This window comes from Nicotiana tabacum, chromosome 13 (assembly GCF_000715075.1).
Source record: "Nicotiana tabacum cultivar K326 chromosome 13, ASM71507v2, whole genome shotgun sequence".
NCBI lineage: Eukaryota > Viridiplantae > Streptophyta > Magnoliopsida > Solanales > Solanaceae > Nicotiana > Nicotiana tabacum.
The window spans coordinates 92,579,940-92,607,393 of NC_134092.1; the positions used below are offsets into that span (position 1 = coordinate 92,579,940).

General features: G+C 35.9%; 2 protein-coding genes across 8 annotated transcripts; one reads left to right on the forward strand and one right to left on the reverse strand.

The window, feature by feature from the left end:
• The first annotated feature begins 1,962 nt into the window (after window positions 1-1,962).
• LOC107788050 (uncharacterized) lies at window positions 1,963-20,282 on the forward strand. 7 transcript variants are annotated; one of them, XR_012698076.1, is made up of 7 exons: window positions 1,964-2,371; window positions 4,064-4,534; window positions 4,655-4,756; window positions 15,292-16,225; window positions 16,334-17,109; window positions 19,517-19,882; window positions 20,037-20,282. XR_012698076.1 is itself a non-coding variant. In XM_016609818.2 (5 exons), exons 2-5 carry the CDS (start codon window positions 4,430-4,432, stop codon window positions 20,112-20,114), a joined length of 651 nt encoding a protein of 216 aa, XP_016465304.1. In that variant the 5' UTR covers window positions 1,973-2,371; window positions 4,064-4,429; the 3' UTR covers window positions 20,115-20,282. The 7 variants fall into 7 exon arrangements, 1 of the variants encoding a protein (XP_016465304.1); XR_012698077.1 differs by lacking the exon at window positions 1,964-2,371 and adding an exon at window positions 2,383-2,574; XR_012698078.1 differs by lacking the exon at window positions 4,064-4,534 and having other exon boundaries at window positions 1,963-2,371.
• On the reverse strand, window positions 4,763-12,132 carry LOC142168427 (uncharacterized). The gene is made up of 4 exons (XM_075229100.1): window positions 7,463-12,132; window positions 6,551-7,367; window positions 6,319-6,493; window positions 4,763-6,224 (listed from the first exon to the last, which is right to left on the reverse strand). The coding sequence occupies exons 1-4, from the start codon at window positions 7,921-7,923 to the stop codon at window positions 6,007-6,009; spliced, it is 1,671 nt and encodes a 556-aa protein (XP_075085201.1). The 5' UTR covers window positions 7,924-12,132; the 3' UTR covers window positions 4,763-6,006.
• Window positions 20,283-27,454: the final 7,172 nt, after the last annotated feature.

The window sequence follows — 27,454 nt, forward strand, 5'->3', positions numbered from 1 at the left end:
TATTTTAAATGGATGTTGTAATGCTTATTCAAAAGGTCTTTGAAATACAGATGACTTGTTCAGTTTAAGAAGCTGTTTTATACCCGAAGGAATCATTATCACGCGAAACATAGCGCGGTGAAATGCCATGTTATGTGTATTGTCTTGTCGACCTAAAAACGCTGAAGGGGAAGGGACGATTATTTATGTAAGTATAGCGCCTTAGGTAAGGGCATTATACTATAGCGTCTTAAGTGAGGACGTTATACCTTTCCGCCCGTTTGAGTTCAAATATAACGCCTTAAAAAATGGCGCTATACTTAACTGGTCAAATGGTCATTACGGTATAACACCTTATAAAAGGGATAAATTGTAAAGACTACAAACAAGGATAAATATATATAAGCTATGAAGTACAATCTATCAAAGGTGAATCGCGTAAAATACCGATTCTAAGCAAATTCTAGACCCTCATGTGGGCAGAGGTAATCCATGCGTAGAATGCACTTTACTTTATTAGACTAGTAAACCAAAATATATAAAAATTAATCCATACTTGTGGGCATAAGATAATTTTCAAACTTAAATGTTTACTATCTTATTCCAATTAATCTCACCAAAATGGTTACTTTCGTGTGGGGTCGGATTACCATTGTAATAAGATAACTTGGCTAAATAGATGTCACCATAATATTTAATCACTAAACTTTAGGTGATTAAATAACTTAATTTCTTTTATATCAACTAATCAAAATGCCGTGGCTATTCCTAAGTATATAAAAGAAAACTCAAAAATGATATCTAAGAGTAATTTCCTTAAATAATCAAACTTCTACGAATGTAGATTAGTATCAAAATGGGCACAACAATCAAATAAGCATAATGGTTATAAATTCCAAAGACAGAATTGATTCTTATAAATATAATCTGAATATCGTAAGAATAGTTTTAAACAGTAGTAAAGCAAATAGAATTTAAACACGATATTTACAAAGATAGTTTCAATTTACATGCACATCACTGTGTCTCTTCATCTTTATCTTATAAACTTGAAACAATTAAAACCCATCAAATTAAGTGTCCAATGCACCTTTAGACGGAAAAAAAGATCTTTAAACCAATCAATTGATAAACAACTTCGAGGATCCCGACAGTAGCTAGATCAAACTCTTTAAAGGAATCACAAGAGAGTTACTTACATAAGAAAACAAGTATTGCAATTTAAAAGTAAGTGATTCTTTGAACCAATTCCATCTAACGAATTTAATTCTAGTGTCACAAATCAAAGACGGCGGGTATTATATATAAAACTAAAACGACGGATTTGTCCAAAACGAGATTTGCATCGTCACGAACACAATCTCGACCAGTGGTGAACCCAAAATTTTGTGCAAGCGAGTTCAATCTTAGAAGTACATAACTTTAGTCATAAAATAATAATTGTCAAGTGAGTTCAAATAAAATATTTATACAAAATTTATGCAGCTTTATTCGTAATTTAGACATATACACAATCTTATTTTTTGACGAAGCGGGTTCAGTTGAACTCGCTTTTCACCATGTGTATCCGCCACTTATCTCAACACCTAACAACACGACTAAATACATACTCAACGAAATATTAAAACGAACGTACCTTCAGTCATGATTATTCAAGTGTTATAGAGTTATATTATAAATCTTTGACAGAAAACCTAGGAGTCTTCTAGCCTGTGCCTATCGTAGAGATACTAGCCTGATAGAGTAACATGCGTTTATATAGGTAAGCTAGGCAATTACTTTAGTTCTAAGGACTTTTCCGTAAATTTTGATTGTCCGAAAGACTCCTAATAAAATATTTATTTCCATCAAAGAAACTGATATATGCATAACTATAAAATAATATATGATAGATAAAGTAAATAATTAATTATCAAATATATGGGCCACGTTAAATTTAAAGTATCTAGAGAGACGTTAAAATTTTAACAGGAATACCCATTTTTGACTTGTCTTTGAAGGAAAAGTGACAATCGAGTTTGTACTTCAAGGTTAAGAACATAGAGTAATTAATAATCTATCTATAGCTGAAATTTTACCATAATTAGCATGTTTCCAATTGAATTTACATAATTTAGAAATTCTGAATACTGTATGGAACCTTGCATGTTTAATAAAAAGTGTTAAGAAATGAAAAATATTGACAGTTCTATTGAGGAGGTTAGGTTATTATTAAATCTAACAAATTGAAGAAAGTTTTACTAATCGAAAGTTAATATCCGAAAAAGAAAAGGCGCCAGTTTTCCTCCTTTTTTGTCTGTTACATTCGACCAAAAAAAAGCAGCAACAAAGCAAAAAAAAGAAACAAAGCAATTTATTTTGTGGAAATCACAGCTTACGGCGATTACTAAAGGTACAGTTTCATCATGTCACTGAAGATCCCCTTCTATTAATCTTGAATTGTGGTTCGTGAATTGCAATTTGTCTGTTATGTGTTGCATGTTACCTGTTCGATGTTACTCCACTATGAACTTTGTGAATCTATTCCCACTTATAATCGGTGTTAATTGAGTATTTATTCCAATGGAAATTTCATGTGTTGATTATTGCGCTAAGGTAAAGTTCAGCATGTGACTTTCTTCTATTGATCCCTTTCTATGGTACGTTATTTTATTAAATAGGAACATGGACTTGACGGGTTTCATTAATCTCTGAGCAATTTTCTGTTTCTTTTCTGGAGTGTTAATGGAATGAGTCTAGCAATAGAAACATGTTGCTTTGTTTAGTTTTCTCTTCAATTTCTACAAATGTTTTTCTTCTACTTTATATCAATACTTCTATTGTAAGCCAGCCTGGTACCTACCTATTTAAGTTTTTCTACCTTTAATTCTTTGATTTCATAGTGTAGTATAAGCAGCACCATAGTTATCTTGTTAGTAGCAGAACCTCCGATTTTTCCCATTTAAAAAATCAATTTGAAACTTATGATTGTTCTTCGGACAGTTTTCATGATGTTTTGCTTCTGTTTCCATCCTTCTGAATGTTCTGTAGACAACTCTTATGATGTTCAGTGTTTGATGTTGCATGTGTGAATCTTTAATTCATGCAAGCACTCCTTCCCTCTCCTTAGAGTAATACTAATCTTTGGTAGTACATCGTAACCTTTGATATTGCATGTGTAAGTGCAACAAACTGAGAGAAGAGCTATTGGAGTCAGATGTGGGGTTTTAGAGAAGAAGAACATACATGGTGAGACAAACAAATTGGGTTTAAGCAAAACGTTATGCGATTAAAAAAAGTATATGCAGCTTAGTAAGTACCAAAAGTAGTGCAGACCTTACAATTTCATTACCTCCCTCTCTTTTTCTCAAGGCTGCTCTATCAACTCCTTTTCTTTGTTTTTGACCTTTCTAATTCCTCCAGTACCTCCCTCTCTTTCTCAAGGCTCCTTTATCAACTCATTTTCTTTGTTTTTGACCTTTCTAATTCCTCCAGTACCCAAATTACTAACTGAACACGCTTTGCATGAATAGGAATGCAGTAAAAAGACCGAACAAAAGGTTCTAGTTTCTACTTCTTATACTAGTTTCCAGGTGCACATTGTTGAATGATTGATTAATTTTTCTTTTACAAATTAAATTCTGATATGCTTTGTTATTTTTATTTTTATACTGAAATGAATAATACTGGGTACAACCTTTCAGATTTCAACATGTTGAACCATGAAACTGTTGCTTATATCCCGCTTACAGTACATGATAATAATTATAATATCGTTGCACAACGAATATCTGTTTGACACTATCGAGATAGGGATCCTCCACCAAAAAGGCTAAAGTGCTCTTTTGTTTTCCTTGCTGCTCAACTAGCAAGCTTGTTAATCACTACAACATCACGTTGAGCTGCTCGCTTTACAATCACCTACTCTTCCGTGTAAATATATTATGTGCGATTTCTGCAATGTAATACTGCAAAGAAAGAGTTTATTTGACTACTGAGGCAAAAAACAAGTGAAGCAATGCTTTATATCTGTTGTTCAACATGTGTGAGTGTAGTGTATAACCCTTGATGTTGGATGTGTCTCTAATCCTTATAACATTGACAGGTTACCGCATTCTCCCTCCTCATCAAAATCTTGTAGTTGATGTTGGAATATTGGATACTCTAGTTCTCTGAAGAGTCTTCATTGGTGCACGCTAATTTGATGTTGGTTTATTAGCTCTGCTCTTGAAAAAAGATACTGTTCTTTAATACTTTACAATGGATAAATCCTGGATGGGAATGCCAAGAAACACAAAAATATTTGCTTGGTTTGAATCAATTTCTAGATTTTGCGTTTAAGAATGGGAATGTACGAGATAGAATAAAATGTCCATGTCCGAAATGTGGTTTTGCAAAGTGGCAAACTAGAGATATAGTGTTCTGTCATTTGGTTTGCAAGCCATTCCCTTAAAATTATGTCACTTGGGTTATGCATGGTGAAAGGAATGTTTTGCATACTTCTAGAGGCGCTGAAATTCAGAAGAAACGGACAATTCCACACACTGGTGGCTCCAAACCTAACTTTAGAAGAAAGGTTGAAATGGTGGAAGTTGTTAATTATTTTATTTTTACTTTAATAATTAAACTTACTCATTATGTAACTCTTTCTTGTAACTTAATTATTTTATTCATGAGTCATTCTTTCCATGTATAGACAGTGGAGACTGGAGAAAAGCCTGAGTGTGGACAGCTTTACCCTGCCACTCATAAGAATCAAGATGAATCATATGTTAATGAGGAGACGAGAGGGATATGTGTAAGTTGTTATTTGTCAATGCTTCAACATGTTTTCTTTCTAGGGTCATATTCTTGTTTAATCTTTCTTTTGAAAGTATGTAACCTGTTTTGGTTTCATTAAAGTGAACAATTCTTATTGTTGAATGAGTATATGCTTAACAATGCCAATGTTCTCTTCGAACAAATTTTTTTCGATAGTATCTCAGCTGTGCAAATTATAGTTGCTGCTAAGAAAACAAGTGATTTCAACCAATAAAGCACTTTAATCTAAATTGCAATATCTTGAGAATCCCCTGTTACATTTCCACTCAATAGTTTCTTTTGATGTATACCGAATGACTAAAGGAAAACGTTCACCAATACAGTACATTGATACATTGGTACAGAGATAAAGATTGTTGATTTCTTGATATTCTGTAAAGAGAAAAGCTTCAAAATTATTAGTTGATTACTTCCCGCCGATTACTTGTTATATTCTGTAAAAGAGAGGCTTCAAATACATCACATTCGTTTGTTGATTACTTCCGCCGTTCTGAAGATTGCTGGATATATTCTTTAGAGGAGAGGCTTCACATTCTTGCTGGGTATTACAACTTCGCTTCAGCTTCTTAGCCGATTCCGATTCAGATTCCGGTCAATTCTCGCCGATTTCTTGATTGGTCTAAGTTCCACAGAAAGCACAAAAATATTCAAAGTTTCTTCTTCCTATTTGAACGAGAAATACAGAGAGTATTGCTCTAGCTCGTCGCAATCCATCACCGCCGGCTAGATTTCCGTTAAGTTCAAGGGCTGCAATCCAGGTTCTATTGTTTCTCTCTTATGAAGAATTTCAAGGGCTTTTCAAGGGCTGCATTCCATCACTATGAAGAATTTTTTAAATATATATATCTAATATTTAGAGAACATAATAGACACATAAATAATAAATATATTGCTTATAATGAAGTAAAACTTCATCAAATCATCAACTTAAGTCTTAATAAGAAAAGATAAACTCATTCTAGATTCCACTTCTAATCACTAAAATAATATTCCTCCATATAATCTTCCTAATAGAGTGATTCTCATTGGTGTCACTAAAACTATAGCCTCCAATCTCCTCTTCCCCTGACTCCTCAGAAACAATCTCATCTTTTATGTCAACAGACTCAATACGTGGAGCTCGGGAGCTTGAGGCATTGGCTGCGATATCTCCTGACTGTCTCTTTTGTCGCCTTGTGTATGTCAACGCGTTCTCACTACCCGACGCTCTTGCAACATCACCCCAAGTCAAGCTATCATCAACAACACCAACTCATCTTCTGCTTCCACATTAACACCCATCTTCCCAACTAGCCACTCATTACTATGATCAATGTTATACAATGAGATTGGATCAATAACACTACGCAAGTCATAACGGGCTTTTAAAGCACGATTATACTTGACATACACTAGGTCATTCAATCTTTGATGCTCCAATCTGTTTCTTTTTTTGGTATGGATATGTTGCATGGAATATCGTAACATTAGTGATATAGTCTAATTGATTAACTAAGCAAAGAAAATAAATAAGAAGTTTACCATTACGAGTACTTACATGCTCAAATACGCTCCAATTACGCTCACACCCAGCAGCATTAGTCGTTAAACCCGAAATTCTAATGGCTAATTTTTGGAGATGAGGAGTTGAATTACCATATAAATTCCACCATTCAACTGTAAAAATTGTTATGTTTACCATCGTTATTTCTAAGTTAATGTAACTATGCAAGTATTAAGTAAAATTTTAAATATAAACTAATAATTGAGAATTTAAAGGTTAATATTTTCAGTTACCAGGAGATCTTGTCGTTCTAGATCTTTTTGCAATCGGAAGGCCAAATTGTTGTTCAGCTTTAGTGTACAGTCTTATCTCAGATATAATATTGTCTTGTACTTCAGTGCTTGGAACCAATTTTTCAATACAAGCGTACAACCCATCTGTTACTTCTCTACAATTTTCAATAGCTGAATTTTGATAGAAGTACTCTGGATTTAGATAATGTCCAGCTGCATGTAATGGATGATGCAATTGGCATTGCTGTCTTTCATCAATAATCTTAAAGATATCTTTATACTTTGCAATATTCCCGTCAAATGCCTTTGCAATAGCCTCCTTAGCTCTATCCATGGCTTTATAAATATACCCCATTGCAGGTTTTTTCTCATTATCAGCTAATCGCAACACTTTAACAAGAGGCCCCATTATTTTCAAAATATACACAACCTGGTTCCAGAATGTTGTCATCAAGACGGTATGAGCTACACTTTTTCCCTTTGGTAACTTAGACCATCTACTAATCACCCATTTGTCAGAGGTAAACATTGCTTGCAAATTAGTTTTTTGACAGTGCAATCGTTGCAAAGTCAGAAAACTCGTTGCAAATCGAGTAATCCCACATTTCACCAACTCTTTATTTTTTGTGAAATCTCTCATCATATTTAAGACTCCTGAGTGCCCGTAAATGAAACCGACAACGGCAATTGCTCTTTGAAGGGCCTTCTTAATGTTTGGAATCTTCCCTATGTCTTCCAACATAAGATCTATACAGTGCGCTGCACATGGCGTCCAATATATGTGTCTTTTTCTTTTTTTTGTAAGAGTTGACCTATAGAAAAAAAATAAATAGATATGTTAAAGTTTAGGAATCAGAACCTTGAATCGATATTAGAAAGTAAAACATAAAACTTAAACATTTAAAGCAATAAATTCTTACCGGCCAACACAAAGTTGCTACCATTATCACTTATAACTTGAACTACATTATGCTCTCCAACACGCTCCACATATCTATCAAGCAATTCACATAGTTTCTCTCCGGTCTTAACAAATGAGGAAGCATCTATTGACTCCATAAACACTGTTCCATGCGGAGAATTCACCAAAAAATTTATCAAAGTTCTTTGTTTTCTATCTGACCATCCATCCACCATAATGGAACATCCATACTTCAACCATTCTTCTCTATGTTTGTTTATAATCTCATTGGTTAACTCAACCTCCTTCCTAAGTAATGGAACTCTTAATTCGTGGTAGCTTGGAGGCTTCAAGTTTGGACCATACCTTCCTATAGCCTCAACTGCTTCCTTAAAACGTTTTGAGCGAGCAACATTGAATGGAATCCCATTATCGTAAGAGAAACGAGCAACTTTTTGAATTGTCATGGCTCTTGCTTCTTTATCACATGAATCTTTGATATTTGTTTGCCTAAGTGTTCCTTGCTTTGTAGAAACACATCCATGGGTCCCTTTCCTTTGGCCAATTTCTTATGAGAGCCACTAGGAAAGCTTCCTCCGCCTCTTTTCTTATGAATGATCTCGTGGATTTCATCTTCTCCACCAACATCGTCTTGATAATCAAACTCATCAAGTCCAGAAAATTCGTTAGTATAGACTTCCTTTCTTATTTTTTTCTCCTCCATGTAATTTTTCAATTCCTCTCTAACCTCCTGTGGGCATACTGCACACTTTGCTGCATTCCTAAAGTTCCCAATCAAATGTTGTTTTGCCCGATTAATTCCACCGGTGGTTGTTTTTCCACAAAAAAATGCATGTGACTCTTGTAGTGTCATTAGGATCCTTCAAATGATTATATTTCTAGCCAGGATCCCTTCGATTGCCTTTGGACAAGTCCAGGGGCGGCTCAACATATCTCGGGGCCTAATGCGAAATCATATTCGGAGGCCCTTAATCCAAGTATAATCCCACTAGTGGGGTCTTGGGAGGGTAGTTTGTACGCGGACCTTATCTCTACCATGGAGTAGAGAGGATGTTTCCGATAGACCCTCGGCTCCCTCCCTCCAAGAACTCCCCACCTTGCTCTTGGGGTGACTCGAACTCACAACCTCTTAGTCGGAAATGGAGGATGCTCACCACTAGAGCAACCCACTCTTGTCAAATATACTAATTAATGAGGGAAGAAAATTATCATAATTTATAAATTTATTGTATAAAATAACCTCAATCAAGTAACAAAAAATATACTGTAACACTTTTTTTATTCTAATTATTTATATAAATTATATAATATATAATAGTAACAATAATAATAAGAATTTAAAATAAATTTGGGGGCCTTCAAAATTTGGGGGCCTAACAAAATTTGGGTGCCTAAGGCAATGGCCTTACTGCCCAAAGCCTTAGAGCCGCCCCTGGACAAGTCCTCTGCCATTTCTATTTCTGAAAAACAATTTTAAAAAATATATATAATGCATCTTGCAAGCAATTATAATTTTTAAAAAGTAATACATAACAAGAACACAAAGCTGGACAGTCCTCTGTCATTTATAATTCTGAAAACTTATTAAAAAGTAATATGTAATGCATTTTGCATGTAATTATTATTTTTAAATAATGATATACAACAAGAATTTTAAAATAATAATATACAACAAAAATATAAGGTAGACAAATCCCCTGCCATTTAATTCTGAAATAAAATAAATTAATATTTTGACATTTGCATGCAATTATGATTGTTAAATAATGATATACAACATACAACAAGAATATAAAGGTGAACACCACTGGGTCCACCACTTTGCCATGACTTCTAAGAAAGTGTTAGTCCACTATTTGTGTCTTTATTATTATCCTCTCTTTATAAGTGTTGCATAAATAGTGATAGTTATATAAAAGTTAGACAACATCAATCATCAAACAAGGACAAGTGTCCCATTTGATTCTTCAAATTTTCTACAGAGACAAAAAGGACTAACTATAAAATTTCTGCACCAAACCCATTTATTTTCTAACTTTACCAATTTATTCACTTTACCAAAAGGAAAAATAACAAAAAACTTAATCACAAGAAAAAGTCAACTCAGTCAACTCATCTTTAATGGAGAATTCTTGTCAATATCTCTTATTACAAAGGAGTAAAAGAAGAAAAAAATGAGTAGAAGAGAGAGAGGCATACAAAAAGTATAAGAGATAAAGAAACACAGAAGAGAAGAATACATGTGATAGAGGCTTGTCCCGCTGCAGTTGTTCGATTTTGTCTTTTTCTTGCGGTCTTTCAACTCCTCTGGTCTTCTTATTATTCCATCATCTTCTCTTTTCTTAATTTTTTGGGAAATATGATTTGCTCCCTTAATTAATTTTTCCATATTTCCCTGGCTATTTGCCATAAATATGGTCTAGGGAATTGTGACGACTAACTTATTATAATTTTAAAAAAGGAATGTAAAGGTCTTCTGACACACGCGCCTCGCTTGTGGTCACGCGGAGCGACAAAGTGTTTGTGTGCCTCGCTTTTGCGCTTTAAGCGCGCTTTTAATTTCACTGCCTAGCATTGTCGAATTAATCGCATTAGTGACAGCTTTGCCTACTTGTTTATATTTTGAATCTTTACTTCAAATATCCCCTAGTAGTTCTATTTTAGTTTTGCACATTTTGTTTGTGACTTTTAGTTGTAGATTATAGCCCTCTTTAACTCTTGTATTGTATTTCTTCACCTATTTTTTTTATCTTTTAGTTGTAGATTATAGTTCCTCTAGTTCCTTTGTTTTATCTCTTCACCTGTTTCTGTCACGACCCAATTTCATAATAGACCGTGATGGCGCCTAACGTCGCCGCTAGGCAAGCCAACTGTGAACTAGTCTCGTGATTTCCTCTTTTTAACAAATTCTTTTCCAAGTAATTAAACTTTCCTTAAATTAAAAAGAATTCTAGAAATAACAGATCTAAAATAAATAGCACAAAAGCAACCGTGTGCAATCATAATCATAGAATAAAACCAAAACCGCAAGTCTACTAGTGTGTGCCAAGACCTGGTGTCACAAGTGTATGATCATCTAGTAGAATATACAAAAGAATACTAGTCTACTGTCCGAAGCGAAATAGACAGAAAAATACAATCAAAAGAAAGATTCCGGCTGCTGCAGAACGGGCTTAGAAGGCAGCTCACCGTGAAGCCTCGAAGTGGTAATCAAGTGTGCGCGCCGGACTAATATCCAGATGCACCTGCCTCAGATCCTGCACATTTAAGTGCAAGAGTGTAGCGTGAGTACATAAACAACATGTACCCAGTAAGTATCCAGTCTAACCTCGAAGAAGTAGTGACGAGGGGTCGACTTTGACACTTACTATGGGCTAACAATAATATGACAAAATATTAATTAAGCATGGATTACAGGAAGAATACTGAAAACCCAATAACAGGAAACAGTAAATAAACCCTTCACCAATATTAAGTCCCAAATTTATTTTTCATCATTTAACAATTTATATCTCAAGCCAAAGAAACAATATCAATTATAATTGGTTCCAAAGATTTATCATGTGCAAATTATGCCGAGGTCGTACGGCCCGATCCAACATAATATTTAAACTGTGCACTGTCGAGGGTCGAACAACACGAACCATAGATGCATCTATCTGCTACCGAGGCGTTCGGCCCGCTCCGCAAATAGAAAATATTTTAAGGAAAACACAAATTCTCAATAACAGTCCAGTGTTCCATTCACAACTTCAAGTAAGTGAAATTTAATTCTTTTATCAGGTTTCAAAAGACTTAAGCAATTAAGTTAACAAGTAGGGTACAAACATTTGTAAGTATAGCATGATATGTGTCCTAGATTACCCGGACAATAGAATAATTAGTAGCTACGTACGGATACTCGTCACCTCGTGCGAACGTAGCCCCCCTCCCCTCCCCCCACAAATAGAAGCATATTTTAATTCAATTCACCTATGGGGTTAATTCCCTCTTATAAGGTTAGAAAAGAGACTTACCTCGCCTCAAAGCCTACTTTTCGGTCCAAGATTATGCTCAAACCCTCAATTTGGTGCCGAACAATCCAAAACTAATCAAATAGTATATAAACTAATCAATACATGTTCAAAAGTTCATATTCCAACTATTAAAGTGATTATCCAACCCTAAATGTAAGATTCCTAAAATTCCCTTCGGTTCTTCTTTCTCATTCTTCTTCTTCATTTTCTTGCACTGTTTCAGTGATAAAAATGCTGAAATGTTGCCCATTTTTTCGTTTCAGTTATACTGCCATTTTTCGTAGTTGATGAAGAAGAAGAAGTTGAAGAAGATGAGCAATATAATAATGATAGTGGAATACAAGAATTTGGCAATCTTGTAGAAGAATAGGATGCTCATTTTGTGCTTTAATTGATGTTACTCTTTAGTTTTTACATTGAAGTATTGAACATTTGCTTATAGTATGCAGTATTTTTTTTTTAAAATTCCGCTTCACTTCAAAAAAGCGAGTGGATCGCTTCTCGCTTTAAGCGAAAAGGGGCTTGTCGCTTTTCCTCGCTTCACACTCTTCACAACACTGCGGTAGGTGGGGATTCGGACCTTCAAAAAGCGAGCGCATCGCAGGTCATCCCTAAGAGAGGGAGTTTTAAGTACCTCGGGTCTATAGTCTAAGGTAACTGGAAAATTGACGTGGATGCCGCATATCATATTGGAGCGAGATGGATGAAATAGAGACTCAGATCCGGTATTTTATGTGATAAAAATGTGTCGTCAAGACTTAAGGGTAAATTTTACATAGTAGTTATTCAACCAACGATGTTGTATGGGGCTGAGTGTTGGCCAGTCAAGATCGCTCATGTCCAGAAGATGAAGGTAGCAGAGATGAGTATGTTGAGATGGATGTGCGGGCACACCAGGTTAGATAAAATTAGAAATGAGGTTATTCGCGACAAGGTGGGTGTGGCCCCTATTGAGGACAAGATGCGGGAAGCGTGGCTTAGGTGGTTTGGTCATGTGAGTAGGAGGAGCACAAACGCCCCGATGAGGAGGTGTGAAAGGTTGACATTGGAGGGCCTACGGAGAGGTAGAGGTAGGCCAAAGAAGAGGTGGGGAGAGGTGATTAGGCAAGACATGGCACAATTTCAGCTGACCAAGGACATGACCCTTGATAGGAAGGTATGAAGGTCGAGGATTAGGGTAGTAGAGTAGGTAGTCTAGAGTGTTCATAACAGTAGTATTGGCATGCAGTCTCGCTTTCTGTTTTTATGCCTAATCGTTGTTTTCTTTCATTGTTGATCACCTTACTGTCTTGTTGTTTTTATTCTGCTTTTATATGGCTTTTTGGTGCTGTCCCTTATCTATATTTTCATTAATGTGGTGGTGCTTATGCTTTCCTGAGCCGAGGATCTATTGGAAATAGCCTCTCTATCCTCACAAGGTAGGAGTAAGGTCTGCGTACACACTACTCTCCCCAAACCCCACGGTGTGGGATAATATTGGGTATGTTGTTGTTGTTGTAGTTTCTTTTGATGTAGAAGACAACCCACTTGCCTGTATCCTTGATGTTTCTGCCCTTCTTCTGTAGTCTAATGCAGAGGTGGTTTCTGTATGAAAATTCTGTAGCGCTGTAATAGGATGTGCAGTAAGCCCATATCATTAAAATATATACCTGTTGTATACTTTGGAGTGTATTTGCTGCATAAATCAGCTCGCAAAGTTCTGAAGCCAATTGTAGTTTACTGATACATCAGTTTTTATTGGCAAAATACTTTTAGTTTACATGTTTAGTGATTGGAAAGTTATGCACTTGTAATTCAATTGCTATCTTGCGATGAATGAGATATCCTACATTGTCATGGAAGTGGTATGAGTAATTCCGTTGTTGGCAGGGACTTGTTACTATGTCACTATTTCGTAATTTGGTTAATAATTAAATTTGGAAGTGTCAGGATATCCTGCAGTACTCTCTGGCATTAATGATGATGGTACCTGAATCTATTGTTTTGTTTTCTTCACTTGCTTTCCCAGATGAGTTCCCCTAGGAGGTACTTCCCGATATGATACCCAACGAACTCAATGTGAGAAGTTCACCTTAGCCTTTTGCTGCCTGGGCATGGATTTCATTGACAAGGTGGGTTGCTCTGATGGTAAGCACCCTCCACTTCCAACCAAGAGGTTGTGAGTTCGAGTCACCCCAAGAGCAAGGTGGGGAGTTCTTGGAGGGAAGGATGCCGAGGGTCATTTGGAAACAGCCTCTCTACCCCAGGGTAGGGGTAAGGTCTGCGTACACACTACCCTCCCCAGACCCCACTAGTGGGATTATACTGGGTTGTTGTTGTTGTTGTTGTTTAGTGAATAACAAGTGAATAACAGAGTAGCATCCAAACTGTATATAACTTTTGGTATAGGTTAGTGGCACATTGCAGTTGGCAAAGATGCAATTTAACTATTGTGCTTTTTCTTCCTTATGCTTTTATTTTCCAAGAAATATCATCTGACAAATGCCAGACAACAACACCGCTCACAAAAACAGTATTCTTTACTCACTACCTTAACCTCTTCAGTTGTGGAAATATTACCAGGCAACCAGTACCATTAAACCAGATATTAGATGAATTCAGCGCATTGCATTTACTACTTCATACCTTTCTCTGCTTTTTTATTTTATTCCATAAATTGTAGGCTATGTTATAGACGGTCATGGAATCAGTAAAAATTATTAGTACCAAGCTTTGGTGTTTCTTGAAAAAAGTTTTTACATGTATTACTTTGTTGTAGTGAAATTAAAAGCGCGCCTAAGCTCAAAAGCGAGGCGCGCAAACACTTTGCCGCTCCGCGTGACCTCAAGCGAGGCGCGTGTGTCAGAAGACCTTTACATTCCTTTTTTAAAATTATAATAAGTTAGTCGTCACAATTCCCTAGACCATATTTATGGCAAATAGCCAGGGAAATATGGAAAAATTAATTAAGTGAGCAAATTAAGAAGACCAGAGGAGTTGAAGGACTGCAAGAAAAAGACAAAATCGAACAATTGTAGCGGGACAAGCCTCTATCACATGTATTCTTCTCTTCTCTGTTTCTTTATCTCTTATACTTTTTGTATGCCTCTCTCTTCTACTCATTTTTTTCTTCTTTTACTCCTTTGTAATAAGAGATACAGACAAGAATTCTCCATTAAAGATGAGAGTTGACTGAGTTGACTTTTTCTTGTGATTAAGTTTTTTGTTATTTTTCCTTTTGGTAAAGTGAATAAATTGGTAAAGTTAGAAAATAAATGTGTTTGGTGCTGAAATTTTATAGTTAGTCCTTTTTGTCGTTGTAGAAAATTTGTAGAATTAAATGAGACACTTGTCCTCGTTTGATGATTGATATTGTCTAACTTTTATATAACTATCACTATATATGCAACACCTGTAAAGAGGATAATAATAAAGACACAAATAGTGGACTCAACACTTTCTTAGAAGTCATGGCATAGGGGTGGACCCAGTGGTGTTCACCTTTATATTCTTGTTGTATGTTGTATATCATTATTTAACAATTATAATTGCATGCAAATGTCACAATATTAATTTATTTTATTTCAGAATTAAATGGCAGGGGATCTGTCTACCTTATATTTTTGTTGTATATTGGAGTATTATTTAAAAATAATAATTACATGCAAAATGCATTACATATTACTTTTTAATAAGTTTTTAGAATTATAAATGACAGAGGACTGTCCAGCTTTGTGTTCTTGTTATATATTACTATTTAAAAATTATAATTGCTTGCAAGATGCATTATATATTTTTTTTTTAATTTTTTTTTTCCAGAATTAGAAATGGCAGAGGACTTGTCCAAAGGCAATCGAAGGGATCCTGGCTGGAAATATAATCATTTGAAGGATCCTAATGACACTACAAGAGTCACATGCAATTTTTGTGGAAAAACAACCACCGGTGGAATTAATCGGGCAAAACAACATTTGATTGGGAACTTTAGGAATGCAGCAAAGTGTGTAGTATGCCCACAGGAGGTTAGAGAGGAATTGAAAAATTACATGAAGGAGAAAAAAAATAAGAAAAGAAGTCTATACTAACGAATTTTCTCGACTTGATGAGTTTGATTATCAAAACGATGTTGGTGGAGAAGATGAAGTCCACGAGATCATTCATAAGAAAAGAGGTGGAGGAAGCTTTCCTAGTGGCTCTAGTAAGAAATTGGCCAAAGGAAAGGGACCCATGGATGTGTTTCTACAAAAGCAAGGAACACTTAGGCAAACAAATATCAAATATTCATGTGATAAAGAAGCAAGAGCCATGACAATTCAAAAAGTTGCTCGCTTCTTTTACGATAATGGGATCCCATTCAATGTTGATCGCTCAAAAAGTTTTAAGGAAGCAGTTGAGGCTATAGGAAGGTATGGTCCAAACTTGAAGCCTCCAAGCTACCACGAATTAAGGGTTCCGTTACTTAGGAAGGAGGTTGAGTTAACCAATGAGATTATAAACAAACATAGAGAAGAATGGTTGAAGTATGGATGTTCCATTATGGCGGATGGATGGTCAAATAGAAAACAAAGAACTTTGATAAATTTTTTGGTAAATTCTCCGCATGGAACAGTGTTTATGGAGTCAATAGATGCTTCCTCATTTGTTAAGACCGGAGAGAAACTATGTGAATTGCTTGATAGATATGTGGAGCGTGTTGGAGAGCATAATGTGGTTCAAGTTATAAGTGATAATGGTAGCAACTTTGTGTTGGCCGGTAAGAATTTATTGCTTTAAATGTTTAAGTTTTATGTTTTACTTTCTAATATCGATTCAAGGTTCTGATTCCTAAACTTTAACATATGTATTTACTTTTTTTCTATAGGTCAACTCTTACAGAAAAAAAGAAGACACATATACTGGACGCCATGTGCAGCGCACTGTATAGATCTCATGTTGGAAGACGTAGGGAAGATTCCAAACATTAAGAAGGCCCTTCAAAGAGTAATTGCCCTTGTCGGTTTCATTTATGGGCACTCAGGAGTCCTATATATGATGAGAGATTTCACAAAAAATAAAGAGTTGATGAAATGTGGGATTACTCGATTTGCAACGAGTTTTCTGACTTTGCAACGATTGCACTGTCAAAAATGGGTGATTAGTAGATGGTCTAAGTTACCAAAGGGAAAAAGTGTAGCTCATACTGTCTTGATGACAACATTCTGGAACCAGGTTGTGTATATTTTGAAAATAATGTGCCTCTTGTTAAAGTGTTGCGATTAGCTGATAATGAGAAAAAACCTGCAATGAGGTATATTTATGAAGCCATGGATTGAGCTAAGGAGGCTATTGCAAAGGCATTTGAAGGGAATATTGCAAAGTATAAAGATATCTTTAAGATTATTGATGAAAGATGGCAATGCCAATTGCATCATCCATTACATGCAGCTGGACATTATCTAAATCCAGAGTACTTCTATCAAAATTCAGCTATTGAAAATTGTAGAGAAGTAACAGATGGGTTGTACGCTTGTATTAAAAAATTGGTTCCAAGCACTGAAGTACAAGACAATATTATATCTGAGATAAGACTGTACACTAAAGCTGAACAACAATTTGGCCTTCCGATTGCAAAAAGATCTAGAACGACAAGATTTCCCGGTAACTGAAAATATTAACCTTTAAATTCTCAATTATTAGTTTATATTTAAAATTTTACTTAATACTTGCATAGTTACATTAACTTAGAAATAACGATGGTCAACATAACTCAGTTGAATGGTGGAATTTATATGGTAATTTAACTCTTCATCTCCAAAAATTAGCCATTAGAATTTTGGGTTTAACGACTAGTGTTGTTGGGTGTGAGCGTAATTGAGCATGTAAAGTACTCGTAATGGTATACTTCTTATTTATTTTCTTTGCTTAGTTAATCAATTAGACTATATCACTAATGTTACGATATTCCATGCAACAGATCCATACCAAAAAAAAGAAACAGATTGGAGCATCAAAGATTGAATGACCTAGTGTATGTCAAGTATAATCGTGCTTTAAAAGCCCGTTATGACTTGCGTAGTGTTATTGATCCAATCTCATTGGATAACATTGATCATAGTAATGAGTTGCTGGTTGGGAAGATGGGTGTTAATGTGGAAGCAGAAGATGAGTTGGTGTTTGGTGATGATAGCTCGACTTGAGGTAATGTTGCAAGAGCGTCGGGTAGTGAGAACGCGTTGACATACACAAGGCGACAAAAGAGACAGTCAGGAGATATTGCAGCCAATGCCTCAAGCTCCCGAGCTCCACGTATTGAGTCTGTTGACATAGAAGATGAGATTGTTTCTGATGAGTCAAGGGAAGAGGAGATTGGAGGCTATAGTTCTAGTGACACCAATGAGAATCACTCTATTGAGGAAGAATATATGGAGGAATATTATTTTAGTGATTAGAAGTGGAATCTAGAATGAGTTTATCTTTTCTTATTAAGACTTAAGTTGATTTGATGAGGTTTTACTTCATTATAAGCAATATATTTATTATTTATGTGTCTATTATGTTCTCTAAATATTAGATATATATATTTAAAAAATTCTTCATAGTGCGCTTTTTATCAGTGAAGCCCACACTTTAAGTGCGCTTTAAGCTCCAATAGGGCTTCTGCTCTTTTGTGCGCTTTTTATGTTTTGACAACACTGCTTTGTTGTTTTGGCAGCAACTTTTGTCTCTGAAATTTCAATTGGCCTCTTTATCTCCATGCTTTTCTCCCTTCACTGTTGGTAACTCTGAAAAGCTGGTGGACAGACCTATCTAATGACATTAACTCCATATCAAACTGTAAAGTCCATGTAACACAAATGGGCAAAGCTTTCAAACATGTTTTTTTCCGTTTCTCCTGGGGCTATTGCAAAGCAAAATACAAATCTTTTTCCAACCCTTATGCCCTGTTTCCTAACTAAAAACCAGTTGTGCTAAATGTGTTTCCCTAATCTTTATCTATAAGCATTTCTTAAACCCTCTTTTCAATCCTCCCCTATAGAAAAAGTTATAAAAGGAAAAATGAAAAGTAACAAGAGAAGTTATTTCTGATGGTTCAAAACACTTAAAACAAACATAGGGAATCTATCGACAATGGATTCTGCCCTTTGGTTCTATTGTAGCTATAATTTTTTGTTTTCCAGAGTGGATTTTGTGAAAGTCTAGTTGATACTCACAAAATAGATAAAACTCGAAACCACTCCATAGCCTGAAGACATTAGTAAACGAATCTTAATATGCTACTCTTGCACGTGGAAAATACATAAGCAGGTAGAAACTCCCAATCTCGAGTCTCCCTTTCCTATCAAGTTCTCAGTTAAACATTAAGGAAACCACTTCTAAGATGAAGATACCAAGATAGACTTGAACATCGACTAGCTTAAGCATATACGCATAGAACAGGTTTGTTTTCCTTCAATGTTTCTGTGGAGTACAAATGTAAAAGTTTTTTATATTAGAAAAGATTAACGCAATAAGATAGAAGATTATCCAGCTGCTTCTCAGACTTCTAATAAAGCAGAAATCTGAAGCTAAAGAAAATGAAAGCATATTTGAAAGATTTGCCCATTTATGTTGCATGGAATTTACAGTCTACCTTTATGTTGATGCCATAAGATAGGCTTGTGGTCGTCCATTTAGATTATGAGCCCGTTTGGATTGGCTTAAAAAAGTGGCTTTTCAGCAGAAATAGCTTTTAAGCCAAAAAGCAATAAGTTGGGGTTGCCCAGCTTATTGCTTTTGGCTTGTTTTAAGCAGTTTTTAACTTATTTTAAGCTCTTTTTAACTTTGCCAAACAGTGAAAAAAGCTAAAAAGAGCTTAAAAGCTTATTTGACCAGCTTAAAAGCCAATCCAAACACCCTCTATGCTCCATTTCATGATTGTCCTGGGCAGTAGGTATCTTCCTGTTTGTTAGTTCATGTTCCACCATTGTTCTTTTGTGTTTCAGCATAAAATCATAAACCTATATCTGCTTAGTAGTTGCAACTTTCTTTGCTCAAATTTATGATGGGATGTGAATGTTTTATTCAGGAAAAAGTTGAGCTAGCTTTGAGACAAAGTACAACGGATGAGTATGAAGTGTCTTCAAATGATTCCGTAGGTAAAGTGCTAGGAAAAGAGCACCCTAGAACGGTGAGGTGCCTAGGATTAGAAGCTGCTCCGAGCAGTAGTTGTAGAGAGAAAAGACTTTGTCTTGGTTGTGTTAACTTTTCTTCGAATAATGATGATTCATGTTTTCATGAATGCCAAGAGAAGTACAATCAATGCCAGGAGGCGTACAATCAATGCCAAGAGAGGTACAATCAACTGATGAATGCTTTGAAAGCATACATGATAATGAAGGAAGGGAAAATACCTGAACAATTTGCAGAGATTTTTGATTCTCTTCCTATAACGGTAAACACTCGAGTTCTTTAATGTTTGGGGTAGTGGTGTTGTTGGTTTAATTTTGTTCTTCATTTGTAAAAGAACTAAAGAAATAAACTTACACTTTTATTTGTTACATAGTATTCAAAAGATTTTTATACCTTTCATTTTTCCGCTTTTGCAGCCAAATGATGCAGCTACTGTTCCATCCATGGATGCAAGATCATCTGGTGGCAGTAATTCCAGTGGTAGGAGCCATTGAGGTTCATTACATTTTGAATTGGATGAATTAGGTGTGAATGAATGAATGAAGTGGGAATTGTGTTTAATTTAGTTTGATGACTATTAACGAAAATACCTTATGTGAATGAATGATTAACAGTGCTGATAATCCCATGGTAGCCCAAAGGTAGGAGAATCATCCATTCAACGATGTCTTCTCTTAGTTGTTACTGAATTGGTGCCATTAGTATTAGTAGGATTAAAAAAGTATCATCAGGTTGTTGATGCTTAGAGAAGTCCATTGTGTTCTAGTGGAGATTTGTTTCAGTTTCTATCAGTTTGTCCTGATTTAGTATTTTGTGTTTTGTGGTCACGAGTTAGCTGCTCTCACATTTCTGCAGATTAGTTACGGTCAGGCTAAAAGCAGTGTAAAGCTGAGAATATGGATAGAAGTTCAATCTGAAGTTAGGCAGACTAGTTTTATGGATAGAAATTCAATTGTTTAAACCTCCTTGCTAATTTAGGCTTAGAGCTGCCTCTATGAAACAGTTCTTGAATAAGCTGTCTGATGATAACCCCTGTGTCCCTCTGTGCCTTTTGAAAGCATCTATGATTCCTCACCTCCCACATGTGGTATATGCATCTTACTAGAGCCATCCTATACCCTGTAATTGTAGTACTTTTCCCTCTAGCATTTACCATTGCCCAATTTATCTCCTCTTGCCATTGACATACCTGTCTGTGTATGCCTTGCCAACTGAGAAGTTTGTTCCATATAATTGCAGTGACTTTACATTCAAAGAACATATGATATATGCTTTCATCCTCTGTATTACACAAGAGGCATCTTTGATCAACAACCACAGCCCACTTTGCTAGTTTGTCCCTAATAAGTAATCTGCTAGTGCTAAAAGATGTCCAATACTGAATCAATCGGTTTTCTCCTTTCTTGGGTTAATTACCTTAGTTGGGATCAAACAACCATGTTAGAACTCAGAAACAAGTGAGTTGGGATCAAACAACATATCTTTGACATTTAGTAAGTTTAAATTTTAGGAACACACAGAATACGAATTGCCGTAAAATAAGAACCGTTATAAAAGAGTTTTTCACAAACTAAATAAGAAAGGGTAGAAAAGCATCATAGATGCTCTCATTCTACGAAGGGTAAAATTTAGTCCCTAATGGAAAACAATAACAGAAAAGGACAATAACTAAAGATAGCCAATTGACTTATGACATCAAATTGTGGCTGGCAAAGATAGATCCAATTAGCAAAGCTTGGTGCAGAAACACCTCCGTCGCCAGCCAATGCAATCTCCGCCGGAGAAGCCTTCATTGCGGCAAACGAGAGCACAGTTGTGGTCATGGACGCATGGACCGCGGTAGCCCTGGCTTTGTGAGATGCACACTCTTCCCTCCACTTGCGGGATTGCCATTTCTGCAAATGTATGAAATTACGAGTTTATTTATTTATTTATTTTTTTTTACACAAATTGTACATTATGAATGTTACACCATCAAGGTTACTTTTACGTACAAATAACTTTTGAGATCAAGAATGGATTAGTAACTTAGAAAAAGGTAAGTATCCTATTATAACATGGGTAAAACCATGCACGTCAATGGTGTAAAAAGTTTTCCACATTATAAATGTATATAAGTTTAATCTTATTATTATTACCAAGACATAATTAATCTTTAAATGACAACAAAACTTATAAAGGGGAAAGTTAGAGACCATTTCATTAACACGTTAGACGTTAAAGACATTTCTCTTTTTATTTTCCAATGCTGAATCAATGTTTACTAATTTCTCCCGTCTTAATAGAATTTTCATCCTAATTAAGCGAATTAACGAAACGATACTGTAAATAAAATGGAACATCAAGATAATAAATAACAGACATAGTACACGTGCATTCTAGGTGTTCAATGGGAAGTAAGGATAGTTAGGACCAATGAATAGAGTAATTACACTACAAAATGACAATACCATTACCTAAAAAAAAAGGATTGGGACTGTGAGCATTAGTCCTAAATCCTAAATATAGATTCATAAAATAAAATATGGAAAAAGACTTACGTGAGGCAAACACAATGAGAAGCAGGAAGATAAGCCCAAAAGTTTTTCTCTCCATTTTTTTAATCCTTTTTCAACTTGCTTAATTAAACTCACGAAAATGTTTTCAGAAACCTTTCGATGAAGCTGGCTGATAGAGACTTCTATAAATAGAGGGATAGGAAGAGTGTGCACCTGGAAAGACTAAACTACCCTTGAGTACTTAAGACCACCTCTTTAAGTAAATATTGTTTTTTAAAAATAATTTTTAATACTACCTCGATAAGATGAACGTGCATTGATTCGTGCCTGGGAAAAAATAAATTTTAAATACTACCTCGATAAAATGAATGTGCATTGATTCATCATTTTGCGCACATAAATATTTTAGCATTTGTTTCATAAAAACAGGATTTTGCATTTGTAGTTTTCAGGTGCTTACACTTTTCGCGTGATAATACTTTCGGTCCACAATAAGCTATCAATTTATTTTTTTATTTGAATCCAAAATAAGTGTTAATTTATATAATCAAAAAAAAATTTAATTTATTTTTTTAAAATTATCCTTATGTACGTATTCCTTAAAAAGTTTTTTACTTCTTACATTAATTATGCTGTAATATTTAATTAAGGATAATTTAATCACACTAGCTATTTTTATCTAAAATTTAATATTTTCTTGATGAATGTGCGTAAGGCAAACTTGTTGTGAAACGGAGGAAGTAATAGAATATTGGGCAATACGTTATAATGATAAGAGAGCAATAAATGTATTTAAAACCGAGTTTCTCTTACGATTCTCTCACTGTGCCTTTTCTTTTCTTTTCTTTTTTTGATCGAAAACTGTGTCTTTTCTTTACGCAATCTTATATTCAAATTTCGAATAGGATCCAAAGATAATTGAGGTATGTCATCAGGATGACAGCGAAGTAATAAATGTCTTCAAAACCGAGTATTTTGTAAATTATTTCACTGTGCTTATTGTTTTTGTTCCCGTAAATTAATATTCAAATCTTGTATAGGATCCAAAGATATACTTGAGAGCGTGTCATTGGCATAGAGTCAACGAAATTAACTTCTACTTATTTATTTTCTTATATTAGTATAGAAAATACGTTAGTTTGAAAAAATCAGCTACGTATTGCCTCAGTGTCAGACTCGAGCCTAATGATTTTTACAGTACCCAATCGAGCCCGAGTCGAATCCAATCGAACTTTACTATTCCCTAGTGCGAATTTGTTTGATGCATTTTGGTTTGAAACTCAAACGAGTTTTTTTTTATCATAATTTTTTTATATGCATTGTTAATATTTCATATTATTAATTATTATGACTTATAAAGCTTTTAATGTAATTTTTAAATTTTATAAATTCTATTTCATAAAAAAAAATAAAGATTCTATATCTGAATTCGCGGTCAAAATTAAAAAATTTAACTCTAGAAGTTCAAAATGCAATCAAACAAATTGGGGATACTGCTGAGTATAATTTAACCGAGCCCCTGTCCAGCCTGCGTAGGCTCCTCTGTTGTTTTCCCATACTCGGCAACATTTTTAGGGGATTTTTGTTAACAAGAAAATATGACTTACGTGAATTATTAAATAATTTAGAATTTAAAGTTTGAATGTTTTGAATTAAAAATGTAACATAAAACATCATTTGTAAAGTACAGTTTTAAAAAAGAAGAAGAAATAAAAACGTTTTTGTTAAACCGAAATCGAATTGATTTGAGCCTAGACTCTCCATAAATGAGGCAGTCGAGCTAAAATGCAAACGTGCCGAGCTGAACTCCAAGCAAGCCAGTAACATCAACATCTAGGTTAATTCAGAACATAACACAAAAGATTAGTATTGTAACTAATGATTTATTTATTAAATATAAAGATTATTGCATTAAAGTCTATAGTCTATATCCAGATTTCAGGAAACTTCCAAACGAAATAGTCTATAGTTTTCTTTAAAACTAGCCGTTATAAATGATGTAGATAATGGCTGGCTACAACTCCCAAGACCTAACTACGGTCTCCCAACACTGACTGACCTATCAACCTCCGTTTTTATTCCACTTACTGACATATCACGTAAGTGATACACCTTAAAAATTCACGCATGAAGAGATGTGATTTTCTCATTTTTATGTTTCTTACTAATAATGTCTCTCTTAGTCATCTCCTAGATTCCCATTCATGAATAATTTTATTTTATATACAAGGTTTCTGCTTTAAGTTGCAGTTGTCACTGTCCAGTCTTTGGCAAACCAACTACCATGATTTTATTCTTAGCTCAAAAAAGAAGGGAATCTCATTCATCATAGGCGGATTCATGATTTAAATTTTATGGGTTTAACTTTTAAAACTTTTAGCATTGAACTCATTATATTTGTAAAGTTATGGGTTCATATCTATTATTTTTATAATTTTAATGAATTTTTACACATAAATTTTTACTCCGCGTCAAAAATTATGGGTTCAGTTAAACCCGATGATACTACACTACATCCGCCACTGTCATTCATGAATAATTGATGAAGCTTTGTTCTGCTGCGTCGACCACTAGCTTCCGAGAGAAAAGAAAGGAACCAGAGTTTAGATATAGGATTTTAACCGATACGATTTGGGTTAAGAACTTGGGTCGGGCAGGTTAGTCATTAAAAATGGGGCAGAATGATTGGTCCAATTACAGTCACGTGAATTTTTAAGATGTGTTGGAGTTTTTAACGGATGAGGGGTAAATGTAGACATCAAGTATAATAGTGGGGGGTGGTTTTGATATTGTTGGGACCCAAATTTTCCAACATAGGGGTCGTGATGGCACGTAATCTCTAATACTAGTTAATCCTATCACTTAACAATATTTAATTTCCCAAGACATGATATAATAAGACATAAATTAATATAAAAGCGGAAATAGAGGTAATACAAGCCAAAGTGGCGATAATCAAAACATCTCCCCAGAACTAGGTAGTATAGAGTCACGAGCTCTAACTGAATACATGCTAATATCTCAAAATACAATGCTGTTCGGATATAAAAATGACAGTATCTAAGTAAGGATAGAACTTGAAGGCACTGTGACGGTCAATACAGTTCTATCTTGAATCCACGCGGTCAATGAAAGCTCTCACTGCCGTCTGCCTAGGTCCGCTGCCTCCAAAACCTAAATTTGCACAAAATATGCAGAAGTATAGTATGAGTACACTATGGTCGGTACCCAGTAAGCATCAAGACTAGCCTCGGTGAAGCAGTGACGGGGTTCAAGTCATGTGATACTCATTAGTCAAATAACATGTGCAATATATCAAAGACCGGCAACAACAACAACAACAACCCAGTAAAATCTCACTAATGGGGTCTGGGGAGGGTAGTGTGTACGCAGACCTTACCCCTACCCCGAAGGAGTAGAGAGGCTGTTTCCGAAAGACCCTCGGCTCAAAAAACAAAAAGACAAAAAGGACAAAAAGAAGACAATATTAGTATCACAACAACAATCATAGGATAAATAGGAACACCATGAAATCCAGAAGAAAGATGCAAAGCAAAGGGAGACAATATTAGTAAATATTAGTATCATCACAATAATCATAAGAAAAATAGGAACACCATGAAATCTAGAAGAAAGATGCAAAGCAAAAGCGATAGCTAGTAAATAGGACATGCACTGAAAAGCGAAATAGTAAGTCACAACATTGCCACTAGCTATCTTAGACAAAAACCCTACATGGCTAGTCCCACAATGGTACGTAGTAAGGCACGACTCAACTACCTCCTAACCTACAACCCTAATACTCGACCTCCACATCTTCCTATCAAGTGTCATGTCCTCGGAAATCTGGAGCCTCGCCATATCCTGCCTGATCACCTCTCCCCAATACTTCTTAGGCCGTCCTCTACCTCTTCTCGTGCCATCCACAACTAGCTGCTCACACCTCCGTACCGGAGCATCTGGGCTTCTCCTCTGAACATGTCCGAACCATCTAAGCCTCGCTTCCCGCATCTTGTCATCAATGGGAGCCACATGTACCTTCTCCCGAATATCGTCATTCCTAATCTTATCTATCATAGTGTACCCGCACATCCACCGCAACATCCTTATTTCTTCTACTTTCATCTTCTGGATATGTGAGTTCTTAACGGGCCAACACTCAGCCCCATATATCATGGCCGGTCTAACCACCGCTTTATAAAACTTACCTTTGAGTATCGGTGGCACTCTCTTGTCACACAGGACTCCAGATGCTAACCTCCACTTCATCCATCCTACCCCAATACGGTGTGTGACATCCTCGTCGATCTCCCCTCCCCCCTGGATAACCGAACCAAGGTACTTGAAGCTTTCTCTACTCGGGATGACCTGCGAATCAAGCCTCACATCCACGCCCTCTTCCCCTGGCTCAGTGCTGAACTTACACTCTAGGTATTTCGTCTTCGTCCTGCTCAGCTTGAAACCCTTAGACTCAAGAGCCTGTCTCCAAACCTCCAGTCTCTCGTTAACACCGGCTCGCGACTCATCAATCAGAACTATGTCATCGGCGAATAGCATGCACCATGGCACATCCCCTTGAATATGGTATGTTAACGCGTCCATCACCAGGGCGAATAAGAACGGACTAAGCGCAGAACCTTGGTGTAACCCCATTACAATCGAAAAATGCTCAGAGTCGCCTCCTACTGTCCTAACCCGAGTCTTAGACCCATCATACATGTCCTTAATCGCCATAATGTAGGGAACCGACACACCTTTTGCCTCCAGGCATCTCCAGAGAATTTCTCTAGGAACCTTGTCATACGCTTTCTCTAGGTCAATAAACACCATATGCAGATCTTTCTTCCTCTCTCTGTATAGTTCCACCAACCTTCTAACAAGGTGTATAGCTTCTGTAGTCGAACGACCCGGCATGAACCCGAACTGGTTTTCGGATACAAACACTGTCATCCTCACCCTCGCTTCAACCACCCTCTCCTGCACTTTCATGGTATGACTCAGTAATTTGATACCCCTATAATTATTACAACTCTAGATATCACCTTTATTCTTATACAATGGAACCACCGTACTCCACCTCCACTCATCCGACATCCTCTTCCCCTTAAAAATAATATTAAACAACCTAGTCAACCACTCCAAACCTGCTCTCCCCACACACTTCCAAAATTCCACCGGAATCTCATCTGGACCGGTCGCTCTGCCCCTACTCATCTTACACATAGCTCCTACGACCTCCTCAACCTCGATACGCCTGCAGTACCCAAAGTCACGGTGACTCTCGGAATGCTCCAATTCGCCTAGCACAATATCCCGATCCCCTTCTTCATTCAGAA